The sequence below is a fragment of the Syngnathus acus genome, chromosome 17, assembly GCF_901709675.1.
Source record: "Syngnathus acus chromosome 17, fSynAcu1.2, whole genome shotgun sequence".
Classification (NCBI taxonomy): Eukaryota; Metazoa; Chordata; class Actinopteri; order Syngnathiformes; family Syngnathidae; genus Syngnathus; species Syngnathus acus.
This window is the reverse complement of record NC_051102.1, coordinates 9596910-9613028: the sequence shown is the minus strand read 5'-3', so window position 1 is coordinate 9613028 and position 16119 is coordinate 9596910. Positions and strand designations below refer to the sequence as shown.

The 16119-nt window shown below is 47.1% G+C and overlaps 4 protein-coding genes across 11 annotated transcripts; 2 read left to right on the top strand and 2 right to left on the bottom strand.

The window, feature by feature from the left end:
* Positions 1-1153: 1153 nt before the first annotated feature.
* Positions 1154-4509, top strand: LOC119136850 (histone-binding protein N1/N2-like). 3 transcript variants are annotated; one of them, XM_037275627.1, is made up of 13 exons: positions 1154-1437; positions 1884-1964; positions 2053-2156; positions 2279-2536; positions 2594-2671; positions 2739-2785; positions 2849-2940; positions 3066-3139; positions 3236-3424; positions 3503-3669; positions 3736-3915; positions 3983-4086; positions 4158-4509. In XM_037275627.1, the coding sequence occupies exons 1-13, from the start codon at positions 1337-1339 to the stop codon at positions 4162-4164; spliced, it is 1482 nt and encodes a 493-aa protein (XP_037131522.1). In that variant the 5' UTR covers positions 1154-1336; the 3' UTR covers positions 4165-4509. The 3 variants fall into 3 exon arrangements, with proteins under 3 accessions (XP_037131522.1, XP_037131520.1, XP_037131521.1); XM_037275626.1 differs by having other exon boundaries at positions 1171-1262; positions 1332-1437; positions 2279-2671; XM_037275625.1 differs by having other exon boundaries at positions 2279-2671.
* Positions 4510-4822: 313 nt separating this feature from the next.
* Positions 4823-10716, bottom strand: gpbp1l1 (GC-rich promoter binding protein 1-like 1). Of its 5 annotated transcripts, none has more exons than XM_037275629.1 (12): positions 10441-10716; positions 8387-9452; positions 8199-8313; positions 7584-7719; positions 6965-7293; positions 6643-6718; positions 6364-6560; positions 6162-6290; positions 5925-6080; positions 5723-5847; positions 5480-5582; positions 4823-5410 (listed from the first exon to the last, which is right to left on the bottom strand). In XM_037275629.1, the coding sequence occupies exons 3-12, from the start codon at positions 8256-8258 to the stop codon at positions 5234-5236; spliced, it is 1488 nt and encodes a 495-aa protein (XP_037131524.1). In that variant the 5' UTR covers positions 8259-8313; positions 8387-9452; positions 10441-10716; the 3' UTR covers positions 4823-5233. The 5 variants fall into 5 exon arrangements, with proteins under 5 accessions (XP_037131524.1, XP_037131523.1, XP_037131527.1 ...); XM_037275628.1 differs by having other exon boundaries at positions 10528-10716; XM_037275632.1 differs by having other exon boundaries at positions 10670-10693.
* A 237-nt stretch (positions 10717-10953) lies between these two features.
* On the top strand, positions 10954-12578 carry LOC119136853 (transmembrane protein 69-like). Its single transcript, XM_037275634.1, has 3 exons — positions 10954-11093; positions 11353-11395; positions 11666-12578. Exons 1-3 carry the CDS (start codon positions 11068-11070, stop codon positions 12329-12331), a joined length of 735 nt encoding a protein of 244 aa, XP_037131529.1. The 5' UTR covers positions 10954-11067; the 3' UTR covers positions 12332-12578.
* On the bottom strand, positions 12465-15949 carry LOC119136849 (intracisternal A particle-promoted polypeptide). 2 transcript variants are annotated; one of them, XM_037275623.1, is made up of 10 exons: positions 15860-15949; positions 15210-15593; positions 14916-15127; positions 14598-14817; positions 14374-14526; positions 14113-14280; positions 13905-14042; positions 13631-13753; positions 13331-13551; positions 12465-13142 (listed from the first exon to the last, which is right to left on the bottom strand). In XM_037275623.1, exons 2-10 carry the CDS (start codon positions 15541-15543, stop codon positions 12918-12920), a joined length of 1794 nt encoding a protein of 597 aa, XP_037131518.1. In that variant the 5' UTR covers positions 15544-15593; positions 15860-15949; the 3' UTR covers positions 12465-12917. The 2 variants fall into 2 exon arrangements, with proteins under 2 accessions (XP_037131518.1, XP_037131519.1); XM_037275624.1 differs by having other exon boundaries at positions 13039-13218; positions 13296-13551.
* Between the last annotated feature and the right edge of the window lie 170 nt (positions 15950-16119).

Below are 16119 nucleotides of genomic sequence, written 5' to 3'. Positions count from 1 at the left end.
GTAAAACTGAACGTATGCCAAGTCTCAAACTCAAATGATGATGTTTAACCAAATAACTGTGGCCCTCCACCACATCCCATCTTTCTGTTGTCACTGAGCGGTGTCCTTGCATGCTGTTGCCATGGGCACCGCATCAAGGGGCAGATAAGAGGGTACACACACACACACACACACACAATAATCTCTTATGAGAGGCGTCGCATTGATCAAATGGTGTTGTCATCTGCGATTTCACAACAGGCGTGTAAATTGCTGCACCCGGATGTTTGAAGGGCATTCACGTCCTTCATTTTGGTCCTGATGCCCTAGAAAAACACATTAAGATCTTTGTATGTGTGTCCAGAACATCCAGAGCCATCCTTAACCCTACCACCACCGTTGTCTATATGGGCAATGTTTGGTGTGAGACAACTGAGGGAGGTTGCAGGAGGAATTGAATAGGTTTGTCTCAGCGTGACACCGATGGGATGCCGGGTCCAGACATGTATAACGAGGCATGGAAGCGGCGGGAGGGTTATAAACATGCTTTCTACCACAGCAGGATGTGACACAAGCACTCATGCATGCTTACACACATGCACGGTTACATGCACCTTACATAAAGTTTAAAATAAGGAGAACCCTAGCATTTATTTTTTATTTCTGTGGGTATTGCAATAGACCAGGGGTGTCAAACTCATTTTTTTGTAGTCATAGCTTCTTTCGGAGGGCCATTATGACTGTCAACCCAAATAAATGTATGAGCACCTCATATTAGTATATACAGTAAAAGCTACAAAACAAACCGACAAATAACTTGTTTTCAAATCAGACGAGTAAAAACTGGTCAAATATTTAAAAAGAAAGATCATATTAAAAGTGAAGACAATTTGCAATTCTAGTAATGACACGAATTTGATGCACAATTTGTCTTCGCGGGCCACATAAAATGACGTGGTGGCCCCGGGGCCTTGAGTTTGACACCTGTGAGGAATGAATTAAGATATCCATTTCACGGCTGTCAATATTCTATAGTGATTCTGATACTAGGCCAGCAGAGAAGACCTCACTGGCCCTGACGATTTAGCAGTGATGTTGTCATGACGTCATAATTCATAATTCATTCAAGTCATAAAAGGGACCTGTGCCTTTAAGAAATCGAATCCGGAAGTGGTCCTAAAGGAATAATTGGCGCGAAGTCTGACCGAACGGACAAGCTGCACGACGTCACGCTTGCGAGCATCTTAAGTCTCCTTTCAACGCGTGTACCTTCGCAAGATCAGGTTTGTTCCGCAGCTCTCGATAGCGTTCGCCGTTAAAAAAAATATTATTTTTTGGTCCGTACTTTCCAGGGAACATGGAAGAGGCCTACAAACTAATCGGAGCGGGGAAGAAGCAGTTGGTTATGGGCAAAGCGGTGGAGGCGGTGAGCACTCTCCAGGAGGCCTGCGGAATACTGTGAGCTGAGTACAAGCGTTATTTGCAAACGTTCTCAATTAGTGACTTTGAAAGTGAAATGTGCCACCAACAGAAAAAGTAGTGTGTACTTGCGCTACTCAAAAAGGTTGCTAACCACTTCAAATAAAAATAAACTTAAAAAATAAAATAAACTTCCTCAACAAATGACTTAGTTCATGTCCGTTCAAATATGGTTTTCGAAGCTGAACTAAAAAAAAAAAAAAAAGGGATGCAACAAAAAGATTGAATGATAAATAAAGGTTTCACTTTGGTAAACATGGTTAGCACCTCTTTGTGTGCAACTCTAGCTTAGTCCCACTTTTGCAAAAAGATGCACGGTAGGTTAGCAGGAGCCTAAACAGCAACCGGTCCAGTCCAAATAGGCTCCAGTTCGTGACCCAAATGAAGGCAAGTGCAAATGTGCATTGATCATGTTTTGTTTTCAGAGCCAAAGCATATGGAGACACCGCAGATGAGTGTGCAGAAGCATTCTTTTGGTGCGGTAGAGCCTTGTTGGATTTGGCACGGTATGAACTCTACTTTTAGGATTTACTTTATTTTTTCTTCCTTCAATTGAATTATCAAACAAGATGAATGTTGAGTGTTCTGATGCAGAATGGAGAACTCTGTACTCGGTAACGCTTTGGAAGGAGTCCCGGAGGACGACGAAGATGAGAATCCTCAAGATTCCAATGTGGAGGGCACAGAAAAAGTTGATGGTGAGTGAATCATGCATCAAATAATTTTTTGGGGGTCAAATGAAATTCACCAGTAAGTTCCGCTGTATTTTAGATGAATACTAACATGATTCTTCAACATTTCTGTCTTCTTTTCATAACAGAAAAGACCAGAGATGAGTTGAGGGTTCAAGTTTACGACGCCATGGCGGAGAAATCCGACAATGCAAAGGAGGAGGAAACTGCGGCCGACAAGAAGGTTGAGGAAAAAACAGAGGACAGTGTAGCCGAGGAACCTCTATCAGATAAAATGGAAGGGGGAAAAGCAGTCAAGAAGGAAGACCTGAGTGATGAGAAGTTAGAAAAGACAGTAGACAAAATAGCTGACGAGAAGGTTGAAGCGTCTAACAAAATGGAAAATGGTGACGCGAACGAAATGGCTGACGAGAAGGTCGAAGCGTCTGACAAAATGGAGAATGGTGAAACGGACAAAATGGCTGACGAGAAAGTCGAAGACGTGGCTGAGAAGATGGAAGAAGAAGAAGAAGACTCTGAAGGTGAGTCTACCTCCTGGACCACTTGCAATTCTGTATCCTGAAATATGACAATTCTTTTTGTTTTCAGATGAAGCTGAGGAGGAACAAGGCGAAGACAGCAACTCTGGAGAAAAGGTAAGAAGAAAAAAAACTTTTGAGATGAGCATGCGTGCAAGGTTGAATGTGATTGTTTGGCAGGAGGGCGATGAATCAGAGGAGGAAGAAGAGGAGGTGGGAAACCTTCAGCTGGCCTGGGAGATGCTGGAATTAGCCAAGGTCATCTATAAGAGGTCAGTGTAGAACAGGGCTAGAAGACTTTGGGACTTATCATTTAGCCTTGGGAAAATTTGCTAAAATGTTGAACTTAAAATAACATTGCATGCACTAACCTGACTTTTTTTTGTCCTGAACATAGAAAAGAGTCCAAGGACGACCAGCTTATGGCAGCTCAGGCCCATTTAAGACTGAGTGAAGTTTCTGCTGAGTCTGGTAGGTTCAAGAAGCCCAAGGCTGGACCGAACGCTCGGCTCTGGCCGCTTAGCTTCCTGAGAACTGAACGCTCGCTTACCCCACCCCCCCCTGCAGGGAACTACGTCCAAGCCTTGGAAGACCTCCGGGAGTGTCTTTCACTTCAGCGGAAACACTTGGACGCCGACAGCCGACTGGTCGCCGAGACGCACTACCAGCTGGGTCTGACCTTCAGCTTGAACCAACAGTACGGAGAGTCCGTGGACCACCTCAACCGTTCCATCTCTGTCATCAAAAGCAGGCTGGGTGAGATTTTGATTTCCAAACCGCCACCAAGGAAGGCGTGCCTGCTTGCTTTTTGTTCAGACGGGTTTTGTTCGGCAGCAAACCTGACAGAGCTGATGGCAAAGGCTGCCGGCCCTGAGGAGCTTCCTGAGGAGAGGCAGGAGATGGAGGAACTGAAGGCTCTGCTGCCCGAGATCCAGGAGAAGGTGGAGGACGCCACCGATAGCCTGAAATGTCGCAACACTGAGTCCACCGAGCCTGCGCCGGTGGGTCCCTCACGACTAAGTAGATTTGACGGCAGGCGAGCTTACGTGTTGAAATGTGCTTGTCAGGACGGCGCCTCCACTTCGTCCGCAGTTGTCGCCGCTCAGAGTGGTGACACTTCACCAGCGAGCGCTGCCAGCAGTCATAGCCAGCCGCCACTTTACTCCTCAAGCACCAAACTCTGTTCTACCAACGGGTCCGCTCCCGACACTCAGGTTTCTGACATCAGCCACTTGGTCCGAAAAAAGGTGGGACGCTGTTGAGGCCCAACAAAAAGGCCCACAAGCTGTGCTCCAACAAAAATGTGTCTTTCAGAGGAAGCCAGAGGAGAGTCCTTCAAAAGAGGGTGTGGTTAAGAAGGCCAAGCAGGATGTTGCTCAGGACACGCTCGTTGTGCAAAAAGCCAACGGTGACACGAGGTGAGGCCTCAACACTCCCAAGCAATTTATTGCTTGCTTGGCTATAAACTTTTTCTTTCCTTCTCTTGCAGTATGTGAAAAAGGGGGCCTTCTCTTTGTTCTAACGTTACCTCAACAAGGACACATCTTCGTTTCCAAGATGGTGTTGATCTTTTTGTACTTGCCCTGGGTTTTGTACCATTGAATAAATGTTGCTTTTGTACATCTGTGAAGTTGCGTGTGGTGAAACAATGCCAACATGGATTTGTCGTTGTTTCTGATGCGCCAGCCGTCTCGGCTCCACTTTTTGCACCGGTTTGTTAAAATATGTAAGCAGTCATGTTGCCATTGTTCCACCCTGTTGTTGCACTGCTCTGTTCTGATATTGTGACTTGTTTTGTTTAATAAAAGACTTGAACCATGACATTTTTAACTGAGAACTGACCTTGGGTGAGGGGCAGGCTTACATGCTGGACTTGAATGCACGCAAACGCTCCATCTGTCTAACATATACGGGAACATATTTAACAGCATTAGAAGACTTTCACTCCAAAAGATTTTGCTACACTTTAATCCACAGTAGTATTGTGATATTTCTTTGTGGGTGGTGCTTTCTATTAACGGTTGAACTACATTGAACTTCACTCTGCACCAGTATGAATGAACAAAAGAGTGGGTTCATTTTTCAGTCATTGAGGATGAGGAACTTGGACTAAATCCATCAGAATCGAGGCATCACAATCAGCTGCTTGAAAGATCAGCTTGTCAGGAACCAATTTTATTAATGTCATTAATAATGTGTCATCAGCATCATCAATGAAATGAGTTAGTCTGTTTAAAGCAGAATCAAGTGTGCATTCATTGCCCTTTTTCTTGATGAACACTTCAGTTCCACAAAGCGAGGAAGAAAAAGGAGGCGGGTTCAGGGTCAGAGCAGGACTGCAGTGAAGGAGGAAACGCAGGGAAAACAACGTCTGGCAGCGCAGAAACCTCCCCCTTCACTGGGATTTGATTGGTTTTTCCCTTGTGCAAGAACAACAAAAATAATCAAAAATTCAAAATGGTGCTCTAAAAAAAAAAAAAAAAAGAGAAAGGAGGGCGGGTGGCTTGCTGAGATGTGTTGGCTGTTGCGTCGTTTCTCTATTTTGTTTTGTTCCGTAAAGCCCCGTTAGGATTTGATGCGGTCATTGTCGTCGTCGTCCGAGGTCTGGCTGCTGCTACTGGTTTCGGACTCGGAGCCCTCCTCCACGTGCGCCTCCGCCACACTCCTCCAGGGGGTGAAGTGGAGGGTGACGCCGCGCGGCCTGGGGAGAACGCCGTTCTTCTGCAGGCCGTTGCGCTTCAGCTGCTCGGGCCAGATCCACACGTGAGCTCGCGTCGGCTTTCCACGTGGTGGCAATCGAGCGCGGCTCACCTGCTCAGTTTTTGTCTGGAACTCCCTCAGCTCGTCTTCGGTCAGAGGCAGGAAGTTGTCGTCGTTTTCGGGGTACTCCTGCCATCCCATGGCCTTCAGCAATCTGCGCAAACACGTAGCTTGAATGAAGCTTATTACGCTCTACGACGTAAAACGAGCAATGTTTATTTGGGTTGGGGTTTGAAGTGGTGCACAACACTACCCCCTGAAATAAAACAGACTACTGTGTCTTTTTTGCCGTACCTGTGCTCAGCCTCCAGTGAGCTCGACAGGTGTTCCGTGTCAGAGTCGCTGAGGGAGTAGGACAGCCCGTTCTCGTGGCAGACGTCCTCGCTGTAGGCTTTGGGCTCTGGGGTGCTGCTTTCGCCCTGAAAACAGTCGCGCAACGATGAGACGCAGAGGAGGGGGGGAAAAGGGAGGGGCTTGCATCGGAGGCGGAACCGACCTCTCCCGAAGTTCCTGGGCTGCTGCTTGTCGTCAGCTCGCCAGTGCCCTCGTCCTTCAGAGCTCGCAGGAACTCGCTCTTGCGGTCGGGGCCGCGGCGCATCAGCTTCAGCCTCGACGGAGCAATGTCTATGGGAGGAGTGGTGCTGGAAGGATGCTGCGGAGATGACACACAGGCCATTCTTGTTTGAAAAATAATCCTCACTGCCATTCTTTCTGATTCTTTCAAAAGGCTCACCTCTTTAGGTGTGTTGTGCTGTGGTGCACTGACCGGGGGGCTGGGTTTGACGGCAGAGACGGGGTTGGGAAAGACGGAATCTCGGCCAGACTTGGCCATCTCTCTAGCGCCGGCTTTCCACTGGGTGCTCTTGAAAAATACACCAAAGGCGTTAGCTGGGAAACTTTCCAGAGGGACCGTGACGGCCGGCAGTCATTGGTACTTTGGTGGGGGCTACCGCAGGCTTTGGGACCAGATTCTTGTAGACGCTGGAGCCTGTGATGGGAGCTTTCGCGCCGTTGGCTGGCAAGGCGCCGGCACTGGCGAAGCCAGCGGCGAAGGCGGCGCTGGGTTCCTCCTTGGAAACCTTCTTGATCACCAACATTTTGGATACCATCTGCTTGCCACTGGGAGGATTTTCTGGAGGCGAAAGCAAACCGGCGCAACGGTGAGGCAACAAGGTGCACGCACGTGAGCGGAAAGGTGCCTTGGGAGCTCTTACCCCACACTCCGGCGTGGGGAGCCACCGGCCTCATGGGAGTGCCCGGCTTTCCAGTTGTTTCAGGGTTGAGGGAAGGCTACAAAAAGCACAACAATTGACTGTTGTGGAGACAATTCGGCCATTCTAATCGAAGAGGGGTGACTTCCCCGTGTGAGAATTCTCAGCATATTGGTCATGCCAGCTCGGGCTTGTGACAGAAACATCCGTAAACATCTAAATGGTATCTGTCCTCGCCCGTTTGTCCCTATTAACCATTCTCTCATCAAATTGTAAGGAAACTTGAGAAATATTTGATAAAAACAATTCCAATGAAGCTACTCACAAAGTCCTCTTCCACAAACTTCAGCTTGTCGTCCTTATTGTCTTTGCGTTCTTCATTGGGAAACTTGTCCTGGTAAGAGGTGCCCTTACGGGGGTGGAAGTTACCATTGCGCTGCCGGTGCCCTCCCTGCCTGTTGTCCCTGTCGCCCCCTCCCCGTTTGGGGTGGTGATGGTGGTGGCGGGCGTCCTGGGCACCCCGCGGGGCTCCATGCCAGCTGGGTGTGTCCTTCCAACACGAGCCCCCTGCTAAGCCACTGTGCCCTCCTTTGGCCACCCCGGAATCCACAGAGTCATGTCTCAGAAGTAGCGAGGGCTGCTGCCACCCATCACCTACACACACACACACACACAAAAAAAAGAGGGCAGTCATACTGCTTAGCAACTTTAGGTTTTTCCATTTCAAAAATGTAAACATTTGTCGTGATCAAAAAGATCTGCGGGCGGGCTTGTCTCCATGACAACAATACACCAACACGCAGCAACGCCACAATGACCCAAATGATAGCATAGGACTCATCTCCCCCGTCCACAGCAATGCCCATCCGAGACTATTATCATGCATTAGCACAGTAACTGATGTGCCCACTGAGTGCCAACGTGGCTTTCTTCACTACTGGTACCTGTTGGAGCGCGCAAGGAGCCGTTGTTGAAGAAGCCGTCTGAAGAGTTGTGGCGGCGGCGGCTCACAGCATTTCTGCCTTCCCTGTGGTGGTGGTGGTGGGGCTCGCCTTGTTTATCGAGGGTGGCAGCAGGGGACTGGGGGAGGCAGCGGGAAAGACAGTGGTCAATGAGGGCAAAGGCAATTCTCAAGTCAAGTCTCAGCCAACAGTTGGCAACGTGCGACTGCAATCCTGCAGCGGGCAAAAATGAGACCTCGCCGCAACAGCTTAAACGTTTGTGAACCAGTGAAGAGCCAAAGAAATGGTTTTTTTCCCCAGACACATGAAACAAAAGGCAAAAAAGATCCACCGTAGGCACAAAAATGATCAAAAATCTAACCAATTTAGACGCGGCGTGGGCCAAGTATTGCTTTTTTTTCTTTTCTTCAAACAATGGCAATTTTATTGCAATGCTAACTTTACGCATGGATCAATAACAAAATGCATTAACAAAAAAAAACACAACCTATTTAATAGGATGGAGGTATGACTAAGAATTGGTTCCAAAGCATCACAATTTTGCTATGAGCCACAAAAAACCCTCGGCGGCGCTAAGTCTTAGTGGCGCACACAAACCTTGGCAGGCTGGGGTGTGGAGAAGTTAAGCCAGGCAGGGACAAAGTCATGCTGCGCCATTTAGGTCCAGTGTTTCTGGTCAGTGGATTGAGGCATCAAACCTCATGGCCAGGATCTGACAAAAGGCAGGGAGGTCCGTTAATAACAGACAGAATCAAGAGTTTTATCATGTCGGGCACAAGAGTTACCCCAGAGTCGATGGCTCTGAAGTCCTCGGCCTCCTCCCTTGGTCCGTCTGGCCTGTTCTCTTCAGGCCCGCCGGCACTGACAAGTCAGACGAGGAGTGGCGCACACACGACCCCTGTAAACCTCTGCCAGGACAGTGCAGCCCCTTTCTCAAGAGGCAGCAGCGCGCTTCGTCCAGGCTGGGTTGCGGGAACGAGCTGCAATTGCTGATCCAGAATACTGGCCAAACAAGGAAGGAGACGGATTTCCAGACGCGCGGGCCCGCTCGTCTCCGAGGAAGAAGATTTCCGAGCCGCTCCGGAGCAAATCCCGTCACTGTTCAAGTTCAATGATTTAGTTGGGACGTGTGAAAGATGAGCAGTCGAATTGCAAACGATTGGATTGAAGAGGGGTCATTTGTCCCACGGGTTGCAGAAGAACTCGGTCGTCAAAGTGTAGAAGGCGTTTGCCCGTGTACCAGGACAGCGCTTTGTGTAGCGGTTCCACCGCGACGCCAAGCCGGGGAGAACGAAAGTCGCCTTTTCCTGCCGCACTGTGGGCCAGTAGCAATTGGCATCAATTCAACGTTTACCCAATCATTTTAGAATCTACTCAAACGCACGCAGCGAAGAAAAGGAGTCGAGGGGCAGTCTTTTGCAGGAAACCCACTGCTCACCTCATTCAAGACTGCCGGAGTTGGAAGGAAACGATACTCGCTAATTCAAAGTCACATGACAATGAAGAAAACTAAAGCTGCGTTAGCTACATTGCCGTCATTTGCCTTTCTGGTTAATGAAAGGGAGAGCCTGATGGGCCGTGCGTTATAAAGACGGCATTATTGTCGCAGGACTTGCTTTCACATTTGCAAAATGCCCATTTAACTATATGTAAGTTTGGGGAAGATACAAGTTGGGGAAACTCGGACTTCATAGATATGCAAACTCCAAAAATTGGTAAAAAGCTCCCAGCCTTGTCAAAACCTTGGAGTAAACAAATGCCCAAATGTGCACAAAACGATTTTCTTGTTGGAGGAGTTTGTATTCCTGATTACTTCCTGGTATTCCACTTGATTCTGCAAAGGAACTGCACCTGCAAATCAAAGACTACAGTCAGAAAACAAGTCACAAATGCACCATACATGCAAAGTCAAGTTGAATTAACACCCTTGTCCATAACTGGCTGCAAAACGACTCTCTCGCACGCTTAGGAGTCCAAATCAAAGACTCGCTCGCTACTCTTGCAGCCATCGCACAAAACGAGAGCTGAAATGTGTGGCGACTTTGAATGAAATATTAATACCAATGCAAAAATACCCGCGGCCCTTTCTCACTTCTACCACAACACGGCAGTATTAGTATCAAATATCAAACTGGAATTGTTGAAGCATCTTTCAGTTTCGTTCATAGGTTCATTATTACTCCGTTTAACATGACAATAAAACAAGGTCGGTGCAAACGGCGTTGCACTCACACTGAACTGTTACATAATAGCTTAACATCAATGAGTTGGAGACGCACACAAGCTACGACGGACAAACCGCGACGAACCACTGCAGGGTCAAGAATATACATGTTCATTTAAACGTTACCATAGTCAGTGAGAGGGGGAGGAAAAAAACAAAAACAAACGTGCCCTCTTACTCGACACGAGACCAATTCAACACGCAGCGCACACGTTTCACCGCGCTCGCAACTTGCTAAATGTTCAAAGGTGCAGTTCTACCAAAAGGCCATTTGAATGTCTTAACTTATCAAAGCCAACCACTAGCGCACGGTGCTAGTACAACCCACAATCACTCGGTTGCTAACTCATCTGTGTACTTACCTACGCGAACATTCGCCTAGCAAGTGTTAGCTAATAGCTGCTGTTACTTAGCCTGTTAACTGAACCCGAAAACCGAGGTGGAATGCAATGAGCTAGTCTGGCTCCAGAGCCTAACTAGCCGCACGGCTAACACGTTAAGACGTTACATATCACCTAAAGCGTGTCAAGGGACCATTTTAGCAAGTGTCACAAACGTACAGAAAAGGTAAATAGACCTTGCATCGTTGGAACAACACAGTTTCAAAATGGCTACCTTAGCAGCGGCAGCACACATTCATCAGCAGCTTGCTAAGCTAGCGAGCGAGCTAACTTGAAATGTTTCCTTGACAATTCCGCGTACCTTCTCCAAAGCCAGATAGCCTTTCATAGATTCCAGGGGACGCCAGGCGGTCTGATGACTACCAAATGACACTCCGGAGTGAAAATAATGCCGTGTTTGAGCAGCTATTGGTGTTTGTTTGGGTTTTCTTCTGTGCGCTTACCACTGGCGCTGGCACCTGGGGGTGGGGGGGGGGAATTCGAACACTCAATAAGGCTGCGTTCAAGAAGTCACGTCATTATGCAACTAGATGAGGTTCCACTCTGTGAGGTACGCTTTTAACCGCTTGGAATGGAAACAAAAACATTGAAGTTGAGATTTTGGAAACTCGAAACGTGCTCATAAAAAAAACAATGATTAATTCATGTAGCGCGATAGACGTTTAGTTTCCAACATTTCTAGGCTACGGTGGCGATGTTTGAAGAATCTTTGTATTCTTGAATGCCCCTTAAAACCTCCCCCGCCATGGACAGACAAAATAGTCGATAGCAGAACTTATCTCGTTTTGTCGAAGAAAAACGGCACGATTTCGTAGCGAGGACGCTTTCGACTAAGTTTGAAATGATCAGACGCGATTTCATAAGAAGGTAAGACATCGTAAGCACAAACGATCTTTGTCTTTATAAAATACAGAGAAAGAAAAATCACCGATGTAATAATCATGGTAACAACGACCCCAGTTGTTAACGCTAATCAAAACGTCAACATCGTTAGTGTATCTGTGCAATTTACCAGGAACACGCATGATTTCCAAAAGAACGTTTCGGTACTTCATCATATAAGCGGATTGTTGCCGAACAATTGCTTGACCTTGCAATGTTTTGTTTTATTTTTTGTTTTTTTTAGAATCAAAATGTTTGGATTTGCACCTCATGGAAATCTCAGTAAGGTAAGCCAGTGTTGGAAGAAATAAAAGTTTTTTCAAGTGAAGACAGTGGTATGGAAAGTCCATCTTGTTTTAATTAAGGTTAGGGCGATTAGAATAGCCAATTATGGCAATTATAATTCAATAATTTTCTGCATTCTCAAGTTTCTAAATTATAATTGCCCGATTAAAGCTTGTTTTTTTTCCCTGCAACAGGATAGCATTGACTTTTAAAAATTAATATTGGGCCCTAATTTTTTATTCCTAGTAGTATAAAAATGCATATATTTACAGTTTTGGACGTGGAATCCTCGATGGATAGACAGCGCATCAAACCCAACACGCATTCAACCGGTCTCGTCGTTGGCGATTCCATCCAAACAGACGTCGACCAACATCAAACCGATCAACTGGGCTGGCTGGCGTCTCTGCCACTCAGACAAAAGCGACACCAAAGAAGCTTTCAGTTTGAAGGCCATGAGTCAAGCTCCCAAACCAGCGCTGTACCTCGGTTTGTCTGGGCTCATCCCATTTGTGAGCGCCCCTGTCGTCATGGCGACCACTCAGTCCTTCTACCCAGAAGTGGCATATGCTCAAATGCTGTACGGCGCTTGTATCGTATCCTTCCTCGGAGGTGTTCGCTGGGGCTTTGCCATTCCTGACGGGAGTCCCGCTCAACCCGACTGGATGAACTTGGGCAACAGCGTCGTTCCATCACTTCTGGCCTGGCTGGCTTTGCTGTGCAGGGACAATCTCGTCGAGGGCGTCACGGTGCTCGTTGTGGGACTGGGACTGTCTTTACACTATGACCTGACGCTGCTACCTGGATACCCAGCCTGGTTCAAAGCCATGAGAACTTTCCTTACTCTGGTTGCTACCTTCTCACTGGTGGCAACACTGATCTTGAAGAATATCTGCGCTGAGAAGAAGCTAAAGACGTTGACCGATAAAAAGTATTAAATGTACAGCAGTTGGGGTGCGTATCGGAACGTTTGAACAGGTCATGAATAGCAAACACTGCTAAATAAGTCATTTTCAGAATGCACTCCTCTGTGAAACGTTACATGCCACTTCAATGCAAACGCAGCTTTAGTCATGACCATCACTGGCAATACCGGAATGCAAGTTTATTTCATTATTTGACAGCAATGCTGCATTTGTATGATAAGGGATATTTGTTGAATTATAGGTAAAAAGTATGACATCACTTCTGTCCATCGGTATGAAAGCAATCCAGTAGTAACAGCACAGTTTGTGTCATTCTCTTTCATCGACAAACAGACTCAAATGGATTGTTCAGACTTTCAAGTAGCACCGCGCACACACTGTTGACATATTTCAAGAAAGTGAAAGAGAGATTAACAAAACAGTGCTTCCATATCTAATTTTAAAACAATGCAAAGAGAAGAGCAATTTAAAAGCATTCAGGGAACCGAGAATAGAGACTTTTGCCTCAATGAAAGAACACCGGTTACACGTATCAATAAATAATATGCAGAGATGTCTTAAGGTGCACTTTTTCCAAAAAGAGAAAGAGTCGCAGTGCTCAGAGCACAGCCAAGCCGCCATCGCAGCGACTGGCGATCATGTTGCCGACTTGGGTCCACGTGTCCAGGTGGGGGTCGTAGATCTCCACAGAGTCGATGGTCACGGGGGCTGAGAAGGTTCTGCTGGCGGCCCTTCCTCCCACGGCGTACAACAAACCGTTGACTGCCGACACTGAGGGCCCGGCGCGCGCCGTGGACATGGGGGCCACTTCGAACCACTTCTCCTGGACAGACAGACAGCAGGTGGTCATTCGCAAAGGTTGAATTGAGGCGGCTGGACTGTTCTTGCGTGTTGAAAACGTTTTCATCCAAAAGAGTCCACAGCTAAAATGTGCAACAAAGTGAAACGCCTTCCACAAGAAAAGTCCAGTGGGCACTTTTCATGGATATGCTACAGTTTGTCTTCGGTTACCTGCTCTGGACAATATTTTTCCACCGTCTCCAAGGCACCCACGGCCTCATTGCGGCCACCCACCGCGTAAATACAGTTGTTGAGGCAGGCCACGCCCACATACGCTCGCCGCGTGAGCATCACCGGCAAGGCGCTCCAGCGCCGGCTGATGGGATCGTAGACCTCGGCTGAGCATAGCTCCGTGCCTTCGTCGCTGATCCCTCCGATCACGTAAATAAAGCCTGGACAGAAATGGTAGCGGTCTGGTGCATTGACTTTAAGGCCTTCAGGTTGCACATTTCAAAGACAACAGATACCCACCTTGGAGCTCGCAGCAGCCAAAATAATAGCGGGGAACTGCCATGTCGCCTATGACCTCCCACTTGTTTTCCTCTGGGTCGTAACGTTCCATTGTCCTCCCGATCTCGGAGCCGATCCATCCGCCTAAATGGGAAAGCAGCAAACGACGAGCTAATTTTGACAGGACGCTTCAATCTTGACAAAAGAGTCGCATTTCATCTCTGCTCTTTGATGACACCAATTCTATAATTCAATATCATTTGACACGTTCCGACAACACAGTCGTGGTATTTACCAAGCGCGTAGAGCGCTCCGTGGCAGGCGCAGACGCCGACTCCACAGCGAGGGAAATTCAGAGAGGCTACAGCAGCCCACTGTTTGGTCACCGGGTCGTATCTCTCCGTGCAGTCAAAAATCATGGAATCTTTCTCTCCTGGTGAAGACAAAAAGTGAAACTTGTCATCAAAGCCACGCCACTTTGTGACATATCTCAGCTTGCTCACCTCCCACCACATAAATCATGCCCTCGAGCACGGCCACGCCCAACCCGCTACGGGCCTGATGGAGCGATGACACCGTGGTCCAGTACTGGTTGAAGGTGTCAAAGCGCTCCACGCAACTCAAGGCCCTGCTGTCGCTCCAGCGACCGCCCTGAAGTCGAGTGTAGCCTCCTGCAATGGCCAAAAAGAAAAAGTCCCATCATTCCAAATTGTCTCACATACGCTTGACATGTGACATGTGAGAAAAAGACTTGAAAACAGTACCTATGGCATAAACGTATTTGCGTGCTTTTCTTCTCGGTCTCATCTTGACTTGGTGCAGTTGGCTGTGCGTCTTGTCTTTTGGAGACTTTGCTACTTCAATGTACTCCTTCAAAAGGGTCTGCAGTGCCACTCTCAGACTGAAGTCAGTCATGCCTTGGTTACGTAAAAGAAAATGAGCCTCTGAAATCTTAAGTTGCGTGAATATAGAAACTAAGTCGCCTCACCCTCGATGTACTTGAACAGCCTCTGCGGGGAAAGTAAAGGGAAGCGCACCGGTTCCAACACCTCAACCACGTATTTTTTCCGCTTAGCCACGTCTTGGAGAACCCACTCCATGGCTGCGGTGAACACCTGGTACTCGTCCTCAATTCTCAGCTCTTCACTTCTTAGAAGCTTTACAATCTGATCCTTTGAGAGGTCCTTGAACTCATCACCGATGCAAACCTGATTGATGGAAGAGGCGTATAAAATCAGGAGGATTTGAATGAGTCTTTGGAAATAAAAAGAATATAAATAAACCAAAATGATCAAGCGCTTCTTACCTCCAGGAAGTGAACATGGATATAGTTCTCGGAGAACTCCAGCAATTCCATGCAGGCAATCTGCTCCAGGAACTGAAAGATGCCCACACAGTTGGATGGATCCATGTGGCCCTTAAGAAACTCACCGCAGATGGAGACCACCTCATTCAACTGCAGCATATCTGCTGCCAACATCAGTTCTTGAACATTCTCTATTGTCACATTGATTGTGCCTAACGAGAAAGAGAGCACATTTTCATGAAATCAACGGCTGGGATTTCTTTTTTTGCAGAACATAATGATATCTACAAATACCTGTATAAACAAAGTCCAACAAAACCTCAAAGACTCCAGCATCCACTCCCAGAATCTCCACCTCTTCTTTATCGGCCTCACTCATCCCTCCCGAGAAAAGAGCAGAAAAGTATTGGCTGCTGGCAGCAAGCACCAGTCGGTGAACTTTGAAGACTCTGCGGCCGACCCTCAGCCCAACATCACAGAAGTCTGTGCGCAGCCTCATTTTATTCAACTGGGCCAGGATGAGCCTTGCGTAGCGGTCTGAGCTCAACAGAGCCTGTTCAGGAGCCTGGGTTGCCATGACAGTAGCAGCATCACCATCACAAGTTGACACACATTCGGTGGAAGACATGACAGCTCAGACACTTTACCAGGAGGGCCATTATTCCCAAACCTTTGTCTCTATTAAACGCAAAACAGATAGAAAAACACATGAGTTGAACACGAAAACAAATAACTGTGTTTATATAAAGATTCTCTCATGTTTGAATATAATAACAATGCACTTGGCATCTATTTGCAATCGCTACATCAACTAAGACACAGCTGTTAGCATGCTAGTAAATCGCTCGCCATGATTAAACACGCAACTCTGATGCAACTACTAACCTACAACCACGCTCTAAAACTAAATCTATAATGCTCAATTCACGCTCAACCGCACTCACCCGTAAATTTGTTTAGGACATGCAGCTAACTTCCTATACTTTGTTGTTGTCGGTCAGAATTGATTACTTTGGTCTTGAAGTCAATCCCCAGTCACAACTAATCAATCGCGTAGGCACAAGAGAGGTGGAATGGTGCTATTTGTCCCTTGTGTGGAGTTTGAAATGTCTATTTTTTTTTTAAAGTAAATTACTAATACTAACTAATTTTAGGATTCTTTATCTGAAAATGCGTGTTCTCTTTGTTCCTTTGTGCTTTTTCA